Below are 19945 nucleotides of genomic sequence, written 5' to 3'. Positions count from 1 at the left end.
ACTTATTAGTTTCAAAATCTGTCTGTATGTTTTAAGGTGTCCGTTCCTCTGCTTTCAGGTTCAGCTGAGTTTAGCTGGAGCCAGGAGTCAAGACCTAGAAGCTAACGCTAAGCTAAGTGGACCTAGAAGTAAACTCTGAGCTATGTGGACCCACAAGGTAACACCGCCGGATCTAGAACCTAGCTTTGACCTAAATGGACCTAGAAGCTAATGCTAAGCTAAATGGGCCAAGAGACTGATGCTGAGCCATAGACCTGAGAGCTATCTCTGAACTAACTAAGAGCTAGAGGAAGTGTAAATGTGGCACAATCCTCGTCTTCCTCACAGTATAAACTATTTCCAGCTGAACCTCTGTGCTCTTTAAACAAATTCATCAATAAATTCATTAATAAATTAAATGTATATTAAAGTCTGGAAAACAACAATGGGTCAAACCTTTCCAGAAGTCTGAAGTGATCATAGTTTGTTCAGATCTGAGATTTACCTTCTTCTTCTCTCGGTTTGACGAAGTCCTGGAAACAGAAGATTAATAAGATAATGAGAGACAGACTGAAGGAGATTTTTCTGCATCATATTTCAACATGTAGTGTGGTTTATTAAAGACACCAGAGATGGAAAAATGTCTTCAAACTTGTGTCAAGCTTGGCTCTGACACCAATCAGAGAAACTGTACAGCCGATTAAGACCAAAAAGAACAAAGTCCTGATTTGAGAGTTTGTTTTAATGTGAAACGTGTGAGTCAAACAAGACATTTTTTAAATATTCTTTTCTCGACGCAGACGTTTGAATAAACGGACAAAGAAGAATAAAGTTGGGTATCAAAGTGCGACTGGATGCTGTCCTGGTCCACGCCGGCTTTCAGCTGGAAAATGACGTGAGCGACGCGGGTCAAGAGGCAGATCGGTGTGGTGGAATCGAACCCACATCGTTGACGATACGCAGGCGTGATGCTGGCGTGTCGCTCCCTGCTGCTCACCTGGGTGCTGCTCACCGCCACGGCCCGAAGCCAGAGCTGGAGACCCTGTACAGGTACGAGGACACAGGTGTGAGACCTTTTCAGGGTTTACAGAATGTTAGCATTAAAGGTAAAGGTTACCTGTCCGTTATCGGTATCCTTTCTCCCCCCAGAGTCAGATAGATAGCAGTTCTATGGCTGTGTGTCCAGTACAGAGAATGGTCCAGGGTGTGTTTAGCCTAGCTTAGCACAAAGACTGGAAGCAGGGGGAAGCTAGTAGCCCAAAATCTACAGCATGTTTCCACTTAACCTCCTGGTTGTTGCTGGTCTACATGTTATAAAAAATATGAATATGATTGGATGATACTATTCAAATGATTTTGACTAATTTCATTAAATTAGTCAAGTTTTTTTCCTCAGGTGACTTTTCAAGAAAGAAATAAAAATGAGAAAAAGACAAATCTGAGCAAACATGACACAGAAGCTAACAGGACCTAGAAGCTAATGCTGAGCTAACTGAACCTCAAGCTCTGAGCGAACAGGATGTAGACGCTAACTGTGACCTAACAGGACGCTAGCTCTAAGGTGACAGGGTCCGGAAGCTAACTTGATTTATGCCTTATGTAGAATTTTATGAATCATTAGCACTAGAATTAAGCTTGTCCAGAACAGGTTTAGCCTAGCTTAGCACTCGGACTGGAGGCAGGGGGAATATCTTCCAGATGAATCCTCATTGAACAGTATTTATCAAGTTTCAGGTCAGATATTTCATTTGCACTCAGATTATCTCTTTGACTCCCCTCTCTAAATAGGTAAGATATTAGCATGCTAATGTTAGCTTTGTCAGTTGGTTTAGCTACACAACAGTTACACCCGGCAGTTAGTGAGTGTAGATATTTAGTAACAGTACATCTCTACATAAGAACTAGTTTAACACTGTTTAACACTGGTGTTAGCATGAAGCTAAGTTTAAGCTAAGTGGGTCTAACAACTTAATTCAGGTGAAAGTGAATCACTGGACTGTCCACTTGCTTCCCTGCTGTTATTGCTAACATTAAATTCAGGTGTGTCTGACCGGCCGGTGTTTCATGTGTTTCAGACGTTTTCCTGCTGTATTGTGCTTCGTAGTTTTTTTTTTGTGTGTCTTTGAAATGTGAGATCAGTTTCTGTCATGCTGTCCCCTCCCTCCATTCATCCTCCATTCATCCTCCTTTCATCCTCCATTCATCCTCCATTCATCCTCCTTTCATCCCACTGCAGCGACGAAACATACAGGCAGAGCTTAAAGGGGAATTCCAGCTAATAGCTAACACTGAGCTGTCAGTTAAGAAACAAAGATTAAAACTGTCTGCATCTCTCCTTTCAAATCACTTCTGTCACTTTTTGGATCTGGTCTCGGTTTGTGTCTATCTGGGTGTTTCTGGACGCTGTGCTGCTTGATGCTGAGGTACCTGTGTTGTGTTCAGGTACAGTCTGTTAATCAGTGACTCTGCAGTCTGGAAACTGGCTGATGAGATGTTTACTGTCACTGGAAAACATCATTAACACAGGAACCAGCCAGCAGCTGATATCTGTACCTCGGCACACCTTTGGTTTTATTTTTAGATCGCTGGAGCCACATATAGAGGAAGAAAACATGGCCCCTCAGGTGATAATGTGATAAAAATAAACTGCAGAGCTGATCTCTGATCTGAGAGCAGATCATTTCCATCTGTGAGCTGATAAAGATGAACATCCAGCTGACAACATGACAGACCGTCAGCGCGCTTATCAATCACAGTTAGAGGAAAACATCCTGTTAGAGAGAGATCTGATAAAAAACCAGCTGTTTAACATCTGCAGTGGTTTTCTCTGCTTTCACCAGCAGCATCATTAATACACCAAGAACCAGAATCCAAAATGTGATATTATTGTTCTGAACTGGGCCGTTCTGTTCCTTCTGGTACCTCAAGTTCATTCTGACGTTTCTCTGACATGAGCTGATGAATCTGACCCTCACCAAACAAAGAAGAATATAAAAATGTTCTTGTGTTTCTGAAGCTGTAAACAGAGAGTATGTGTTTCCTCCTCAGACCTGCTTCCTCTTGACCTGCTGGCCAGAGCCTTACCGATCCCAGGACAAGCCCCACCCACACAGGTAGGACACCTGAGTGGCAAAAATGAACATGAAAATGACTGCAGACCAAACAATAATCAAATGACCAATCAGGTGCAGATGGTTCAGTCCAGAGGGTCCAGAGGTTTCCGATTGGCTGGTTCCGTGGTGACAGCGCTGAGTTTCCCCTCCTCCCAAATCTTCACCAACTGTGACTACTTTCCCGCTGAATTCTCATTGGTTGCCACCATCAAGACACAGAGACTGAAACAGAAGGTGCACCAGTAGAACTAAGCAGAACCTGGTCAGTCTGGTCTAGTCTAGTCTAGTCTGGTCTAACCTGTTCTTCTTCTCTCTGTTTGTAGAGGAATGAGTACATCTTCTCTGTGGTGGAGGAGGAATCTGATTTGCTGTTGCTAGGGTTACGTGTCTCAGAGAACCGCCTGCACTTCCTGGTCACGCCCCCAGGTGTCGGTCAGCGGAGCCGGCTGAGCTTTAAAGATGTTGGACTGGACGACAACCGCTGGCACACAGTGGTACTGGCCATTACTGGACCGTACGTCACACTGACCATCGACTGTGGACTGCCCCTGGAGCTGTGAGTCACCTTCAGTCCAGTTCAGACAGGTTCAAGCTAGCCTAGTGCAGTCCACGTCCTACTGGTTCATTCTGGTTTACCTTTGTTCAGCCTTTAATGGTTCTGGGTCAGTGTCAAAAACCAGACTACTGAGTGAGCAGCTTCTGAACCACCTTTAATCTGCAGTGAAGTCAGATTGAAGACAAAGGCTCAGTTTGTGTTGGTCGGCAAAGGAATGAACACAGTTCCAATCAATAATACAGCTGATAACTCAGGCAGGTGTGAAACATGTCAGATTAAAGTCTGACTCTGATTCTGGGTCCTGAACAGCTTAGCCGGTTCACGCAGGTTCAGGTTTATACAGTGAAAGTGTTCAATATGAAGAAGCTCCATCAGAGCTGACGGGATGCTTTTATTTTAAGCAGCTAGAAGTTCAAGAGAAGCCGACCACAAGCTTTAACTGGTGCTCTGTCTCCCAGTAAACAGGCCCAGTCCTTCCCCAGCACTCTGAGCACCAGAGGGTCCAGGTTCTTCATCGGCAGCAGAAGGAGGTCAAGGGGACGCTTCTCTGTGAGTCTGTAATTACGATGAGGACTTCAGACAGACCTTCAGGGTCCTGCTGCCTGCTGGTTCACGCTGCTCTGTCTGTGTTCAGGGTTTACTGCGGCAGCTGGTTCTACTTCCTGGTTCAGATGCCACACCCAGACTGTGTCCGACCCCTGACCCCAGCCTCGCCGAGCTGTCTGTCCCCCAGGTCCTAAAGTCCACCCCACTCCAGCCCAACCACGGTGGACCAGTTTACCCATATGGTAAGAAGAATAGGAGCTTTAAATAATGTAATCAGTGATCAGTGATGTAATCAAATCTAATCCATACAGTGGCAGAAATATCGTTGAACCAACAGCAGGTTGGTAAAAATGTGATGTGCTTCAGAGTATCGTTAGAAAAGTTTGACACAGCTTGTGTCAAAAATCACATTTCACACATTCTTAGATTCAACTTCATGTTCTCATGTTCTTCATGTCCATAAATCTGCTCATAAATCATAGAAAAGACACTTTTACCTGCTGAACTTCCCTGAAAATCCTCAGGATTTTAAATTGTCTTCAGTCTCACAGTGATCCAGTGATCGCTGTTTGCACATCCATGTTTACACTGCTAACAGGAGCTGCTAACAGGTGCTGCTAACAGGAGCTGCAAACAGGTGCTGCTAACAGGAGCTGCTAACAGGTGCTGCTAACAGGAGCTGCTAGCAGCTAATTCAGCAGACTAATGGAGACACTTTGACTTAATGTCAACAAATATAAACTAAAAGATGTGGGAATTCTTTTGGGACTTCTGGTCACCCCAGGTTCAGATTCACTTCAGGGTGCTTACCTGTTCTCACCGTTCAGTTCTGGTGGTTTGGTCGTGATGGTATCAGTGATTCAGTAATCTGAGCTAGTAAATGACTGACAGGATGGAAGAGCTGCTTCCTGTCTGTGGTGTGATTGACAGTCCATTACAGCGATTGGTTTTATGTTTCACTGTGTGTGTGTGTCTGTGTGTAACCAGCAGTTTGATTGACGGTCGGGGCCTCTCCTACTGTTTGATGTGTTTTCCATGACAACAGTGCCAGACTGGTGCTGAGGTGATGGACAGGTACTGACTATCAGCTTTAAAAACAACATCGTACAGGAGTGTTCATGTTATTGTGTCCACCCCTCCAGTATGAGACTTCTTCTTGCTCCCTTCCTTCCTCATTTCTTCCTTTGCTACTGTTTTACATCGTATATTCATTCATTCATTCTTTCTTTCTTAATTTCATCATTTCTTTCTTACCTCCTGTTTTTTATAGGATAATTGGCAACTAGCTCCCAAGCTAACAAATGTTAGCAACTAAAGTCTGTAGTTGTGGATGGGGAATGAGATTCAATCGTGCTCAACAGCTCGAATACAATTTTACATTATAGCTTGCCAGCTAATGTTATCATAACTTTTGCTGACGATGGCTTGACTAATTAGCAGCCTCACTGGGATCCTGTAGAGTTTTACGTGATTATTGTGGCTCAAAATGACAAAATTTGCAGCAGAGTTTGGTACTAGATGCAAAGAGATTGAACTAATATCCATCTGAAACATCAGACTCAGAAAAAAGCAGAACAAGATGATTTAGGTAATTAAAAGTTGGAAATGTTGCTATAATATACCCCTTGGTTGCTTGTTAGCTAGTAAGCTAATGTTTCACTTTGGTCCTGTTGGCTCTCCAGCTAGTTTAGCTAGTTAGTAACAGTTTGTGGACGAGCATTGGGGAATGGATAAGAGTCAGGATACAGTTTGACATAATGGGGACTCCAAAATGAGTTAGCTTGCTAGCTAATGGCACCACTGTTCACAGTCCTTACTAAAGTCTGATAGACAACAGAACATTGTCAAATGTGACATATTTTTATGGTCTGAGCCTTTAAAGCAAAGAGTTTTCACCTTCTCAGACCGTTTCATTTGAACAGTTTTAGATAAGAGAAATGTTTGAACATTAAGCAACTTTCTGTGTAGCAGAAATAAGTTTTTCACCTTCACTCCATTCATTTTTAGCTTCCAAGGTGGTCTCTGGTGGAGGCTGAAGCTAACAGGTCCTAGGTCATATCATGCTAAGACACTGAGGCTAAAGCTAACAGGTCTGGGAAAGAAACTGTTCAGGCATGCTGGTTCTGGTGCTGATGGAGTCGAACCTGTGGCTGGATGGAAGGTTCTGAAGAGGCAGTGAGTCCATCGTGATGGGTCCGTTATCCTACTGGCCCTCTCTTCCTGTCAGGAAGTCCGTGATCCACTGGAAAATGGAGTGGGGTCCCTGCAGCTGCAGACAGTAGGAGAGGATCGTATGCTGGGTGTGGTGGAGGTTGAGGGTGACAGCATCAAGTTGACTCTGTAGGGTAACTGCTTAGGGTCCAGAAGGACAGGCTGAGTTCTGTGAAGCACTTTATGACAACAGATGTCAGAGCAGTGTGTCTACAGTCATCAGGCACTGAATCCTGCCTGTCTTTGGAACTGGGACGATGGTGGATGTTTTGAAACAGGGTGGCGCTCAGCATTCAGAGGTGGACTGAGTGAAAATGCTGTGTGACCTAGGTGAGACCTGGGTGTTGCAGTGACTCTGTTTGGTCCTGGGCTTTTCTTGGTTTCAGCCATGTGAAGAGTTTGTGGATGTTCTTCTCTGTGAAGGTGAGAGAGGAGGAGGGGGCATCAGTGTGTGGTGTGTGTGGTAGAAGACCTTTCAAACCTGGTCTTAAAGGTGTTCGGTTCATCAATCCATGGCAATGGGATGACTGCAGACTGCAGAATGGTTATTGTCCTGACTGTATATTCCAGATGTGACGGTCCTGTGGGTGTCCTGAGGGTGTTCCAGATGTGACTGTCCTGAATGTGTCCTGAGGGTGTTCCAGATGTGACAGTCCTGAGTGTGTCCTGAGTGTGTTCCAGATGTGACCGTCCTGAATGTGTCCTGAGTGTGTTCCAGATGTGACTGTCCTGAATGTGTCCTGAGTGTGTTCCAGATGTGACTGTCCTGACTTCAGTGTTCCAGATGTGACTGTCCTGACTTCAGTGTTCCAGATGTGACCGTCCTGACTTCAGTGTTCCAGGCACACTATCAGTGTATTTTTGGACATTACTAAGACCCAGAATGCCTCATCAACGTGATTGTTTCATTCCTGGAACACTGACAGTCTCGTCTGTCCATCGGGGGCCACAGTGCAGACTTTGACAGGCCCTGGATTGGACTAACAGGACCTCCTCATACTGTGGAGCACCAGCAGGGACAGTGTTGTTTCCTGTCCTGATGTTGAAGCACAGTCGTGTATCTTTGTGGCTGTTCTGTCTTCAGGCAGGTTGAACCTCATTAGCTCTGATGTGTCTGTTACCACACGGCTGTCCTCCCCCTTCAGGTGATGTTACCTGATGTGTAATGATGAAGAGTCATCAACGTCTGTCAGCTCATAATGAAGACGTGTGTTTGAAGGAGTGATGAAAACCTTCATTACCTTCACTTCATTAACGGAGCTGTCAGTTCCCGTCTGTCTGTCAACCACACAGTGAGACAGAGTTACTGCTTCGGCTCAGACGATGAAGTAAACCACGGTTCCAGCTGGGACTGTGGGCTGCTGCTGCAGAAGAGGGACTTTCCGTCACAGTTAATGATGCATCACTCCACCTCCACAGTGTGACCTGTCTGCAGAGCTGTGAACTGTACCAAGTACACATTTGATGTACTTGTACTTGAGTATTTACTTGTCAGACCACTTTCTACTTTGACTCCACTACAGGGAATTATACTTTTCATTCTCTGCGTTTGTCTGACAGTTTTACTTCTAAAGGTTTGAAGCTGTGTTCGCTCACTGAGTTTAACTGTGCTGACTGTTGCTGAGAGTTAAAAACACTTTAATCTTTAACTTTACTCTATTTTATATATTTCTATTTTGTTTGATCGTTTTACTACAATATTTTACATTTTATTGTTCGATTCATCTTTATTTATCTACTTATTAGACTCATTCTGGAGCTGGTTTCAGATTTATATTCTATCTAAGTTGTGTTGTGTATAATAAAAACGTGACAATATCACGTCAAACATCGTATTTACAGCCGTTTAATATCAAGTTCATGTTCATCATTACGAAACACGGGATTCCTGAAGACGTGTTGTTCTGTGTTTTAGAGGCGGAGGCCAGAGTGACTGTGGGGAATCCTCCTCCATGTTCAGGACCAGAACGAGGCCAGCTGTGGCTGAACGCTCAGAGGAAAGGCCTGTTCATCTGTGACGGACTCACATGGAGGACGCTGCTGCAGAGTGAGTCCGAAAGTCTTCAAACGTCCTCAGATCCTGAATAGAGACACTGTTTTCTGTGTCTGTCTCCATTCAGAGAACAACTTTTTAAATCCCCTAAGTTAAGTTAGATAAATGATGTTAAAGGTTGTCACATTCTTTGCAGTCGGTCGACTCAGACATCAACAAATACTTCCTGATAATATTCGGCCAGGTGTGAACGTCACCTGGTTCGCTTCACTTCCTGCTTTGTTTGAGAGACACATTTTAAATGTTGAGAATAAAGTCAAATCAAAAAAGCTCATTATGAGAAACATTTTAATTATGAGAGTGAAGCAGCAACTATAAAAAACTTACAACGATGAAGTTGTAATTTCATGAGAAAAGACATAAAGAGAAAACGTTCATTTTCATCATTTTTAAAGAAAGAGTGAGAAAATTTCTATTTGAAGAATAAATTTGTAGCTGTTTTATTTGTTTTATTCTTTTCTTTCGCTGTTAAACACCAAAACACCAAACGAATTCCTTGTATGTGGAAATCTGTGAAACTAAACTCATCCATGGTTGTGATAACGATGTACGAACTGTCATGAGTGTAATGTGAGGTGTAACACTGTACCGTACTGCTGCTGTCTCACATGTCCTCTGCAGATCAGGAGCGCTTGGACTACGTGGAGGACTACCAGGATCTGTACACCAGCTCCGAAACCTTTGACGTCGAGGTGTTCTCCATCCCGTCTGAAGGCCTGTTCATGGCTGCGGCCAACAGGTACAAATCAAAGCAGACGGTAGAATAGACCAGGACCCGGTCACCTGACCACATGACCGACTGTCCCGTGTCCTCTGTGTCTCCATGGTAACCGTCACGTGTTCCCCTGCAGGGACTCTCGGCCCGGTTCAGGGATCTACAAATGGAGAGACGGGTCATTTCAGCTGTACCAGAACATCAGCACTCAGGAGGCCCGAGCCTGGAAACACTTCACCATCGACGACAAGGTGAGAGCTGAAAGCCAGTTCATCACTGCAGGATTCCACATTTCCACAGAAGAAGAAGAAGAAGAGGAAGAGGAAGAAGAAGAAGAAGAAGAAGAAGAAGAAGAAGAAGAAGAAGAAATTTAACCCAACTTCCTGTTGTTCTGAAGGTGTTCACAGAATCCTCAAAAGATCCAAAGGATCTGGATGGTAAAATCTTTTGTCTGCTGCATCCTGAAAAAGATTTTAGGCGTGCGGTGACTTGGCCTGGATGCTGGTCCTGTGAGAACCTCGTATCTCAGAAAAACAGCCTGTTTTCAGCTGTGTGACGATGCATTTTCAGCTGATCCAAGAGGCTTTTTAAACAGTTTATTTAGCTGAAGAAGACATGAAGGAAAACTTCATCCTTCAGTTTATCACAAACATTCAACAGCAGCACATCTGGAGATACGAGCTTTTCACTGGACAGGAAGGAATCTGAAAAGTAAAACTGCATTAAATGGAAATACTCAAGTAAAATACGTATAAAATAAGTACCTCAAATTATACTTAAGTACAGTACTTAATGATAATGATGACTTAATGATGAGCTGCAGAGTCTGTCAGTGGTTTTTCTTCTGGAGGTCAGTAAATGATGTGTTACAGTAATCGATAATTGATTATTATATCATTTTTAATTACTCTCTTTTTTGTCATCAGATTTTCCTGGTAGTGGCGAACTCTCGGGAGGCGGAGCCTGAGCTGTCAGTCATCTATCGGTGGAATCAGCGGCGCCGTCGTTTCCTCCGTCACCAAACACTGGAGACTCACTCCGCTGTGGACTGGGAGGCCTTCCAGATCCACAACCACAGCTTCCTGGTGGTAGCCAACCACAGACGAGGTAAACAACTGCTGCCAGGAACTTGACTGTAAGAGTCAGGCTCCAGGACCCTGTTCTTCCAACCCGCTTTAACTGATCCAGACTAACATAATAATCATCCAGCCGGTTCGGTTCTTTGAGTTCAGTTTGAACTCTGTTGATTTGTTGATCCTGGATGAAGTTATCTTAATGTTGAGCTTTTATTTTAAAAGAAAGGCAAAATAAGTCGTGAGTTGAACCCACGATCCTCCCAGCATGCACTGGGGCAACAGATTCATCTCATTTCCTGTGCTGATGTGATTTGGTTCCACGTTGATCCCTGTTGACCATCAGATGTTACAGTGCAGCTGGTGGATCATCAGAACCCTGCTGCGCAAATGAAGCTTCACTAAAATCAAAGATTTGTTGAAGAACAACGTCCAGCAGAACGAGTCAACGTCCAACAGAACGAGTCAACTTCAGAACAGAACGAGTCAACTTCCAACAGAACAAGACAATGTCCGGCAGAACGAGTCAACGTCCTTCAGAACGAGTCAACGTCCAACAGAACGAGTCAACTTCCAACAGAACGAGTCAAAGTCCAACAGAACGAGACAATGTCCAACAGAACGAGTCAATGTCCGGCAGAACAAGTCAACGTCCGGCAGAACGAGTCAACGTCCAACAGAACGAGTCAACGTCCAACAGAACGAGACAATGTCCAACAGAACGAGTCAATGTCCGGCAGAACGAGTCAACGTCTGGCAGAACGAGTCAACGTCCAACAGAACGAGTCAACGTCCGGCAGAACGAGACAATGTCCAACAGAACGAGTCAATGTCCGGCAGAACGAGTCAACGTCTGGCAGAACGAGTCAACGTCCAACAGAACGAGTCAACGTCCGGCAGAACGAGTCAAAGTCCAACAGAACGAGTCAACGTCCGGCAGAACGAGTCAAAGTCCAACAGAACGAGTCAATGTCCGGCAGAATGAGTCAACGTCTGGCAGAACGAGTCAACATCCAACAGAACAAGTCAAAGTCCAACAGAACGAGACAATGTCCTTCAGAACGAGTCAACGTCCGGCAGAACGAGTCAACATCCAACAGAACGAGTCAACGTCCTTTAGAACGAGTCAACGTCCTTTAGAACGAGTCAACGTCCGGCAGAACGAGGCAACGTCCGGTAGAACGAGTCAAAGTCCAACAGAACGAGTCAACGTCCGGTAGAACGAGTCAACGCCCGGCAGAACGAGTCAACGTCCAGCAGAACGAGTCAACGTCCGGCAGAATGAGTCAACGTCCGGTAGAGCGAGTCAAAGTCCAACAGAACGAGTCAACGTCCGGCAGAACGAGTCACAACCAACAGAAAGAGTCAGTGTCCAGCAGAACGAGTCTTTGCAGGTTTGGATTTAAAGACTTGTTCTATGACAGCGGTTCCAGATCAGTTTTAAACCAGCTTTGAAGAACTGAAAAATCCAGACGGGTGTAAAATCATCAACATTATGATCTGAATCAGTCGTTGATCTACGTATGAGAACATTGTTTTGTTTTTTTTAAATTGATCTCATGTGTTGGACCGCAGCTGTCACTGTAGAGTCACAGCAGTTACACTAAGTCAACGTGGAGACCAAAGTCCTGAACCAGGAAAAAACATCCTCAGAAACACATCAGACCTCCAGCAGCAGAATCTGTTACAAACCATCACGAACGATTTGCGAACAATGTTTGAACAAAGTTTGAAGGCTACGTGGACGTCGTCGAGGAGTCTGACGTGGAGAAACAAGATTTTCTGATTCTTCATTAATGTGGCTTACAATGATCCTTTCATGTGTTTTAATGGAAATATAATGAAAAACGTTATTTTAAAAGTTCAGAAACTCTTTGACAGTTCGCACATTAGAGGTTCAATCTAGACCTGAGAAACAACAGATGACAACAAGGTCCACTCAGTTCTGGAGCTTTTGATCATAACACATGGCCTTCATCAGTGTGTGGAGTCTTCTCATTGATTACTATCAGAGCTTCATCTGACATTATTGATTGATTCATTTCTCAGTTATCCAACACTCTGCTCCCAGTGTGTGTGTGTGTGTGTGTGTGTGTGTGTGTGTGTGTGTGTGTGTGTGTGTGTGCACGTGTCCTGTGAAGATAAAACACGCTCATGCACACACACACACGCATACGCACACACACAAACACACACGCAGACACGCACAGACATGCACAGACACGCACACACACACACGCACACACACACACACACACGCAGTTTTATCGTCAGTTAGTATCAGATCATGTCGAGGAGACGCTTTTATTTTGAAGGATTTGGGCTCTTAGTCTTCCTGGTTCTATTTTTTAAATGTTTGTTTGTCGAGTAAATTCAGTGAAATTATTTGAATAATGATGCAATAAAACCAGTTTTTGGTTCTTTAATGAAGGTGAGGTTAAAATGATTGAAAGTGTCCCCATGTGTCCTCAGCCAGAGACTCAAACCACAACATCCACAGTGTGATCTACAGGTGGAACCCAAGCACAAAGGTAACGCTGTCCTCTCAAACATGCTGTCCAAAATCTGTTTTTCAGGGGACAAGCTGTCCTATGCTCTCCTGTTTTGTCCTGTCCTGTCATATCCTGTCCCCTTCTTTCCTGTCCTGTCTTGTGTTGTCTCCTATGTTGGCCTTTGCCACTTCCCTGTCCTACCCTTTCATGTCCTCTCCTGATGTCTCTTGTCTACCTTCCCGTCTTTTCCTGTCTGTCCAGTTCTGTCTCTGTTTCATCCCATCCTCTTTGGTCTCTTTCTGTCCTTTAATCTCCTCTTGCCTTCTCATTTTCAGTCTGGTCCCTTCCTCTTCTTTTCCTTTTATTTTCTGTCCTGTCCCTTTGTCTCTTGTTGTTTCTCGTGGAGTTCTATCCTCACCTTCCTTGTCCTCTTTGGTCCTTTTTCATCCTGTCCCTCCCTTTCGAGTACTCTCCTCTCCTGTCCCATCGTGTCTCTACCTGTCCTCTCTTCCTGTGTCTTGTGTTGTTGTCTCCTGTATTTCCCCCCTCCCGTCTCATCCTCTCTTGTCCTCTGTACCGTCCCTTTAGCTCTTTGAGGTGAACCAGACTGTGTCCACGTCCGGAGCATATGACTGGGAGTTCTTCTCCGTCGGGCCGTACCACTTTCTGGTGGTCGCCAACACCTTCGACGGTCAGACCACCACCATCAGCTCTACCGTCTACATCTGGCTGAACGGCAGCTTCCAGGTCTTCCAGAGCATCCCGGTCAGTGTTTGTGGTCTTTCGGTTGTAGATATGATGGCAGCAGGTCTGAGTTCAGGATCTGGCTTCAGGACTGTGACCCTCAGATCATCTTGCTGACAAAAACTTTGTTGTTACTTTTCCATCTACCCAGCTGGAAGAAGCTGTTATGTGTAGAATTACAAAATATCCATTTTGACGCCCTCCAGCGGTGGTTCAAAGGAAGACACCGTCAGTCCACACCGATACCTGGAGAGCGACTGAATCAACATTCATTGAGATTTGTGTCATTTATACAACAACAAAAACTTAGAACATCATAATAACCTACTGATTAAGATCTTCTCAATTATGAAGTTCGGATCTCATACTTAGATCTATTTTTCTTTTTAAAGAAAATTTGTATTATAATATATTTGTCTTTATTGTTATAAATAGTTTGCATATCATCAGCCCACATGGATTTGTAAAACAATAGTACATGACCTTCAAAGACAAGAGAAAACAAAGGAAAAGGAAGCCAGGTCAGTCTCTACCTGTGGAGGTCAGTGTCCGCCTTTAGAAGTGAGTCTCTACCTGTAGAAGTGATTCTCTACATCTGGAGGTCAGTCCAATGTCTGGAGGTCAGTCTCTACCTGTTGAGTTGAGTCTCTACCTGTTGAGTTGAGTCTCTACCTGTGGAGGTGAGTCTCTGCCTGTGGAGGTCAGTCTCTACCTGTGGAGGTGAGTCTCTACCTGTGGAGGTGAGTCTCTACCTGTAGAGGTGGGTCTCCACCTGTGGAGGTCAGTCTCTGGAGGTGAGTCTCTACCTGTGGAGGTCAGTCTCTACCTGTGGAGGTGAGTCTCTGCCTGTGGAGGTGAGTCTCTGGAGGTCAGTCTCTACCTGTGGAGGTGAGTCTCTACCTGTGGAGGTGAGTCTCCACCTGTGGAGGTGAGTCTCTACCTGTGGAGATGAGTCTCTACCTGTGGAGGTGAGTCTCTACCTGTGGAGATCAGTCTCCGCCTTTAGAAGTGAGTCTCTACCTGTAGAAGTGATTCTCTACATCTGGAGGTCAGTCCAATGTCTGGAGGTCAGTCTCTACCTGTTGAGTTGAGTCTCTACCTGTTGAGTTGAGTCTCTACCTGTGGAGGTGAGTCTCTGCCTGTGGAGGTCAGTCTCTACCTGTGGAGGTGAGTCTCTACCTGTGGAGGTGAGTCTCTACCTGTAGAGGTGGGTCTCCACCTGTGGAGGTCAGTCTCTGGAGGTGAGTCTCTACCTGTGGAGGTCAGTCTCTACCTGTGGAGGTGAGTCTCTGCCTGTGGAGGTGAGTCTCTGGAGGTCAGTCTCTACCTGTGGAGGTCAGTCTCTACCTGTGGAGGTGAGTCTCCACCTGTGGAGGTGAGTCTCTACCTGTGGAGGTGAGTCTCTACCTGTGGATGTCAGTCTCCACCTGTGGAGGTGAGTCTCTACCTGTGGAGGTGAGTCTCTACCTGTAGAGGTGGGTCTCCACCTGTGGAGGTCAGTCTCTGGAGGTGAGTCTCTACCTGTGGAGGTCAGTCTCTACCTGTGGAGGTGAGTCTCTACCTGTGGAGGTCAGTCTCTACCTGTGGAGGTCAGTCTCTACCTGTGGAGGTGAGTCTCTACCTGTGGAGGTCAGTCTCTACCTGTCGAGGTCAGTCTCTACCTGTGGAGGCGAGTCTCTACCTGTGGAGGTCAGTCTCTAGCTGTCGAGGTCAGTCTCTACCTGTGGAGGTGAGTCTCTACCTGTGGATGTCAGTCTCTACCTGTTCAGAGTTGATTGCAGACAGACATGATGTTGAGGACGATCATGGTGAGTCAGACTCCAGCAGCAGCAGCGACATGACGACATCCAGCCACTAATCACACTGAGATGAAGGTAAGCTGCTGACTCACAGCTGCAGGCGAACACTCAATGTGTTCCTGAAGTCTGGATGCTGGATCTGATCTGATGCTTCTGTCTGAAAACTGAACATTCAGGTTTTAGTGACTCCATAGGATCCTGCTTCTTTCACTGATCACAATATTTCAATCACCAAGATAAGTGCTGATGTCACAGGAAGTAAACAAACCTCCAGTTTGGGTGTGTCATCATGCCCAGTGATTGAGCCTACCACAGACTCCACTTCAGTTGATTGGACTTTGACAGCCCTGAGAGTTCAGCCTCTGGACCGTTCTAAGAAAACTCTTTGTGTTTCTTCTAGTGAAAGGAGTTCATCACATCCTTCTTCCTGAGTGCTCTTCATCATTTGTTGTGTTGTCTCCGGGCTCTGTAACTGTGACTTGTCTCAGTTTTTACCTGGACTTGTCTTGACTTAAGCCTTAGGCCTCTTTGGACTTAAGAACTGGACTCAGTCTAGAAACCGTTCAGTTCTTTAGCACATGTTGCAGCGTACCTCAGCAGGTGGAGATGAGCTGATAATGAGAATGAACTTCACAGAATAAATGACTGAACATAACACAGCCGAGCTGCAGCCTCCTTCATTCACTCCTGTAATAAATCTGCAGGCAGTAAAAGGTCAAACTGCAGTAAAACAGTAATATAATGACAGACATTCACATGAAAGTCTGAAAAATCTGCTTCACATCATGACATTTTAAAAAATGTTTTTATTTTTTCTGCTCAGTTAGTTCATGAGGCTCTGATAAAAAAGGAAAGGAAAGCCTCCAATTAAAACACAGGAAACCAGAGGAGTGTAATTAATGAGACGCACACACCTGCAGTGCGTGTGTGAGGGGTTTTCCAGCTGCAGACTGTTTGGACTCGTTCATCAGGACTTTTATTGGATTTTAAAACCACAAAAACGTGTTAAGGCTTCATGAAAAGCGGCCGATCCTTTAATTCAACTTCTGACAGAAACAGTCAGAACATTAAACTCTGACTGTTTACACCACATGGAAGAGATCGACAGATAGATCTCAGCCCGGATCGCCGGCTGATGCTGTGAAGAAAAGCCCCGCTGGCGTCCTCTAGAGGCTGCAGGAGTCATTGCACTGAGTTTTCAGACAGTAAGAAGGTATAATATTTAAAACAAAACAATACGTGGAAGTATTAAGAAGAAGAGCTAAAAGATTTTTGACTAGTCACCAAAACTCTGTTGTATAATTATCATTTAGAAAAAGTATTTTTGCACATTATTTCCATTAAAGGATCTGATCAGGACCCCAAACCCTGAAACAGATTAGTGGTCTGGGCTAGCAGCTCTATGAGGCCATACTTAAACACAGTGGCGCTCTGAGCTGGATGCTAACGTGCTGATATTTAACAGGTGTGAATACACCTTTGAACTAGAGCCCATTTGGACTCGATCATTACTTAATCTTCAGCCATTTCAAGCAAGTCTAGTGTAGTAGTCTTGACCTCTGCCCCTACCCCCTTTGGACTTTGTCTTAATTCCGTCTTGAACTCAGATGGTCTTGGTTCTAACCTGATCTATGGCCCGTATGGATTCTTTGGATCTTTTTTTTTAAATTCAAGATTAACCTCCATTAAGACTCAATCTGAACCATCATTGAACCACTTGATCTTGACTTGATTTGGACCCCCGTTTGACTCCATCTTGTCTCGGTCTCTTGGTTGTTCGAGTTGTCTCAGCCTCATCTGGCTTCTCTCTTTCTCATCTGTGTCTGACTCTGACTTGTAACTTCAGTTTTAGATCTTTAAGCAGTTTTTCATTTGTTGGAATCACTTTCCTTTCACAGTCTGTCAAATAAACCCTCCTCCACAAGCAGGGGGGTTTATTTCACCATGAACCCTCCTGCTTGTGTTTCATCATGGTGTTGTCAGTCTACCTTGAGAAGTTTCCAGTTGGTGGAGTCAAGTCGAGCTTCGCCGGTGGTTCATGTTGGACTTTTGTCTCTGCAGACGGTGGGAGCGACGGACTGGGAGACGTTTCAGATCGACGGCAGGTTCTTTCTCACCGTCGCCAACAGCCAGAAGGTTTCAGACCGCAGCCAGAGTCTCTACAGCATCAACTCCACCGTGTACGAACTCAACACGTTCACGCAGACCTTCATCCGCTTCCAGGACATCCTCACACACAGGTGACCGACCTGCTCGTTACACCGCCTCATCAGGGTCATGTCATGTAAACACGTGGTGCTGTTAAAGAAAAGCCTCGACACATCAACTGAGGTTGATGTGCTTCAGATTTCTGGAACCAGCTCAGCGTATTAAGATCCAGATGTTTCAGCCATCTAAAATATCAGTAAAGTATAGCAGTAGTAGTATTGTATAGCAGTAAAAAGTTCAGTTTGATGTCAGTAAAATAACATGAAGTAACTCTACTCCTGTTCTGGTTTATTCTTTATGTAAAGAAATTATTTACTGATGGGAAAGAATCGATCGAGTATCGATTAGCCATCCACGCGGTGATGTGAAGAGACTGTGACAGAATATATGAACCAAATGTTTCTTAGGTTTTCCATTGAAATAAATAATTACATAATTACATTTGGTTAATGACTTTTAATTCACTGAAGCGTCTCAGTGAAGGAAGGCTGCGTTAAAACGCGTTGAACCGCCTTTTCTAGATGTTTTTACCTCCGTTTACATTTGGTCCATCAGAAGAAAAGTTCTGAATATCAGTTATTTTATTATTTGGATGCAGATTTCTCACTCTGGAGAAAAGTGTTTGAAGCAGAACAGCAGTTTGAAGATATTAAAGTTGTATCATCTGAACTGAACTGAGAGCACAAACACAGATCATTTAATCGTTTTAACTGCTCAGATTCAAGGTGTTGACCTTTGACCCCTCCGTGTCAGAAAGATGAGGAAAGGAGATTTTTCATAAATCTTTGTTGTGTTCTGAATTAGTTCTGTTCAAACCTCCCAGAAATCACTCATTAGTTCATTCCTGTAATCTGACCTCAGATCTGATAAAACGCGTCTTGTTTTCTCGGTGAACCTAAACTCTGATGTGTCTCTAATCCATCATGAGTCTTTAATGTAGCTGCAGCATGTACGTGAGCTTTTCAAAGAGATTCAGGAAGGAGGGACTGAAGGGACTGAAGGGACTGAAGGGTTGACATGTTGTTGTTGTGTTCAGCGCTGTGGACTGGGAGTTCTTCACTGTAGGAGAGGAGAAGTTCTTGGTCGTGGCAAACTCTCATGACGGCAGCTCGTACTCTCTGAACAGCGTCGTCTACAGGTTTGTACTTCCGGCTGGTGTCTCTGTTGGTCTCTGTTGGTCTCTGCTGGTGTCTGTTGGTCTCTGCTGGTGTCTGCTGGTCTCTGCTGGTGCCTGCTGGTGTCTGTTGGTCTCTGCTGGTGTCTGCTGGTCTCTGCTGGTCTCTGCTGGTGCCTGCTGGTGTCTGTTGGTCTCTGCTGGTCTCTGTTGGTCTCTGCTGGTGTCTGTTGGTCTCTGCTGGTCTCTGCTGGTGTCTGCTGGTGTCTGCTGGTGCCTGCTGGTGTCTGTTGGTCTCTGCTGGTGTCTGTTGGTCTCTGCTGGTGTCTGCTGGTGTCTGCTGGTCTCTGCTGGTCTCTGCTGGTGTCTGTTGGTCTCTGCTGGTGCCTGCTGGTGTCTGTTGGTCTCTGCTGGTCTCTGTTGGTCTCTGCTGGTGTCTGTTGGTCTCTGCTGGTCTCTGCTGGTGTCTGCTGGTGCCTGCTGGTGTCTGTTGGTCTCTGCTGGTGTCTGCTGGTCTCTGCTGGTCTCTGCTGGTGCAGACTTTGTGTACTTGCTGGTTGTCATCGCTGTATGTTTTGTGTGTTCAGGTGGCAGGGTTACGAGGGCTTCGTTCCGGTCCACAGTCTGCCGACGTTCGGCTGCAGAGACTGGGAACACTTCAGCACCGACGAAGGCTCCTTCCTCATCTACTCCAGCGCCACCTCCAGGCTCAGCAAGGTCTTCAAACTCAGGACGTACTGAACGAGAGTCCACCCAACAGCTGGAGCTTCTACTTTAGAACACCCAGCAGAAGGTTTTAAAAGGTTTCAAAGCCTCAGTCTTCAGGCTCAGCGAGGTCCTCAAAAAGCAAAGTAACTCAGATGGTTCAGATCTTCAGAACTGAGCGAAGTCTTCAGGATCCTGAGATGCTTCACACCTCCAGCCTGTGGACGTTTCAGTAGTGGCTCAGTAAAGATAATAAACCTGATTTATACATGTCGCACTTTTCTTAAACAGTTTCTTCAAAAGGTAAGTCACGCTAAGCTCGGCTGAAGCACGGCGCCCTCCAGTGGGCAAAGAAAAGCTTTTTAATGAGAGAACAGGACTCCTCCAGGACTGATGTCTGCAGTCATCACCAACAACCACACAAAGTCTAACTCCCAGTCAGGTTCACAAACATTAAAACCTTCTGAAGGTCAAAGTGAAGATCTGGACTTGAAGTTTGAGGTTTTATTGTACAGTAAAAAGTGAAGTTTACTTCTCATCGAGGATCTTCACAATGACCAAAACTACAAAGTCAACATTTGTTTTGTTTGACAGTTAAAAGGCCAACAGATGACAATCATAGAGGCGTCAGAAAACC

General features: G+C 45.1%; 1 protein-coding gene across 1 annotated transcript; it reads left to right on the top strand.

The window, feature by feature from the left end:
* Positions 1-947: 947 nt before the first annotated feature.
* On the top strand, positions 948-19627 carry LOC121616513 (thrombospondin-type laminin G domain and EAR repeat-containing protein-like). The gene is made up of 15 exons (XM_041951310.1): positions 948-1029; positions 3028-3092; positions 3165-3326; positions 3416-3648; positions 4107-4197; positions 4283-4436; positions 8321-8452; positions 9080-9197; positions 9310-9424; positions 10100-10280; positions 12725-12777; positions 13327-13503; positions 17343-17521; positions 18526-18627; positions 19191-19627. The coding sequence occupies exons 1-15, from the start codon at positions 948-950 to the stop codon at positions 19342-19344; spliced, it is 1998 nt and encodes a 665-aa protein (XP_041807244.1). The 3' UTR covers positions 19345-19627.
* The last annotated feature ends 318 nt before the right edge of the window (positions 19628-19945 follow it).

This window comes from Chelmon rostratus, chromosome 13 (genome assembly GCF_017976325.1).
Source record: "Chelmon rostratus isolate fCheRos1 chromosome 13, fCheRos1.pri, whole genome shotgun sequence".
In the NCBI taxonomy this organism is placed as follows: Eukaryota; Metazoa; Chordata; class Actinopteri; order Chaetodontiformes; family Chaetodontidae; genus Chelmon; species Chelmon rostratus.
Note: the sequence above shows the minus strand (reverse complement) of the source record. Positions and strands in the feature narration are given on the sequence as shown.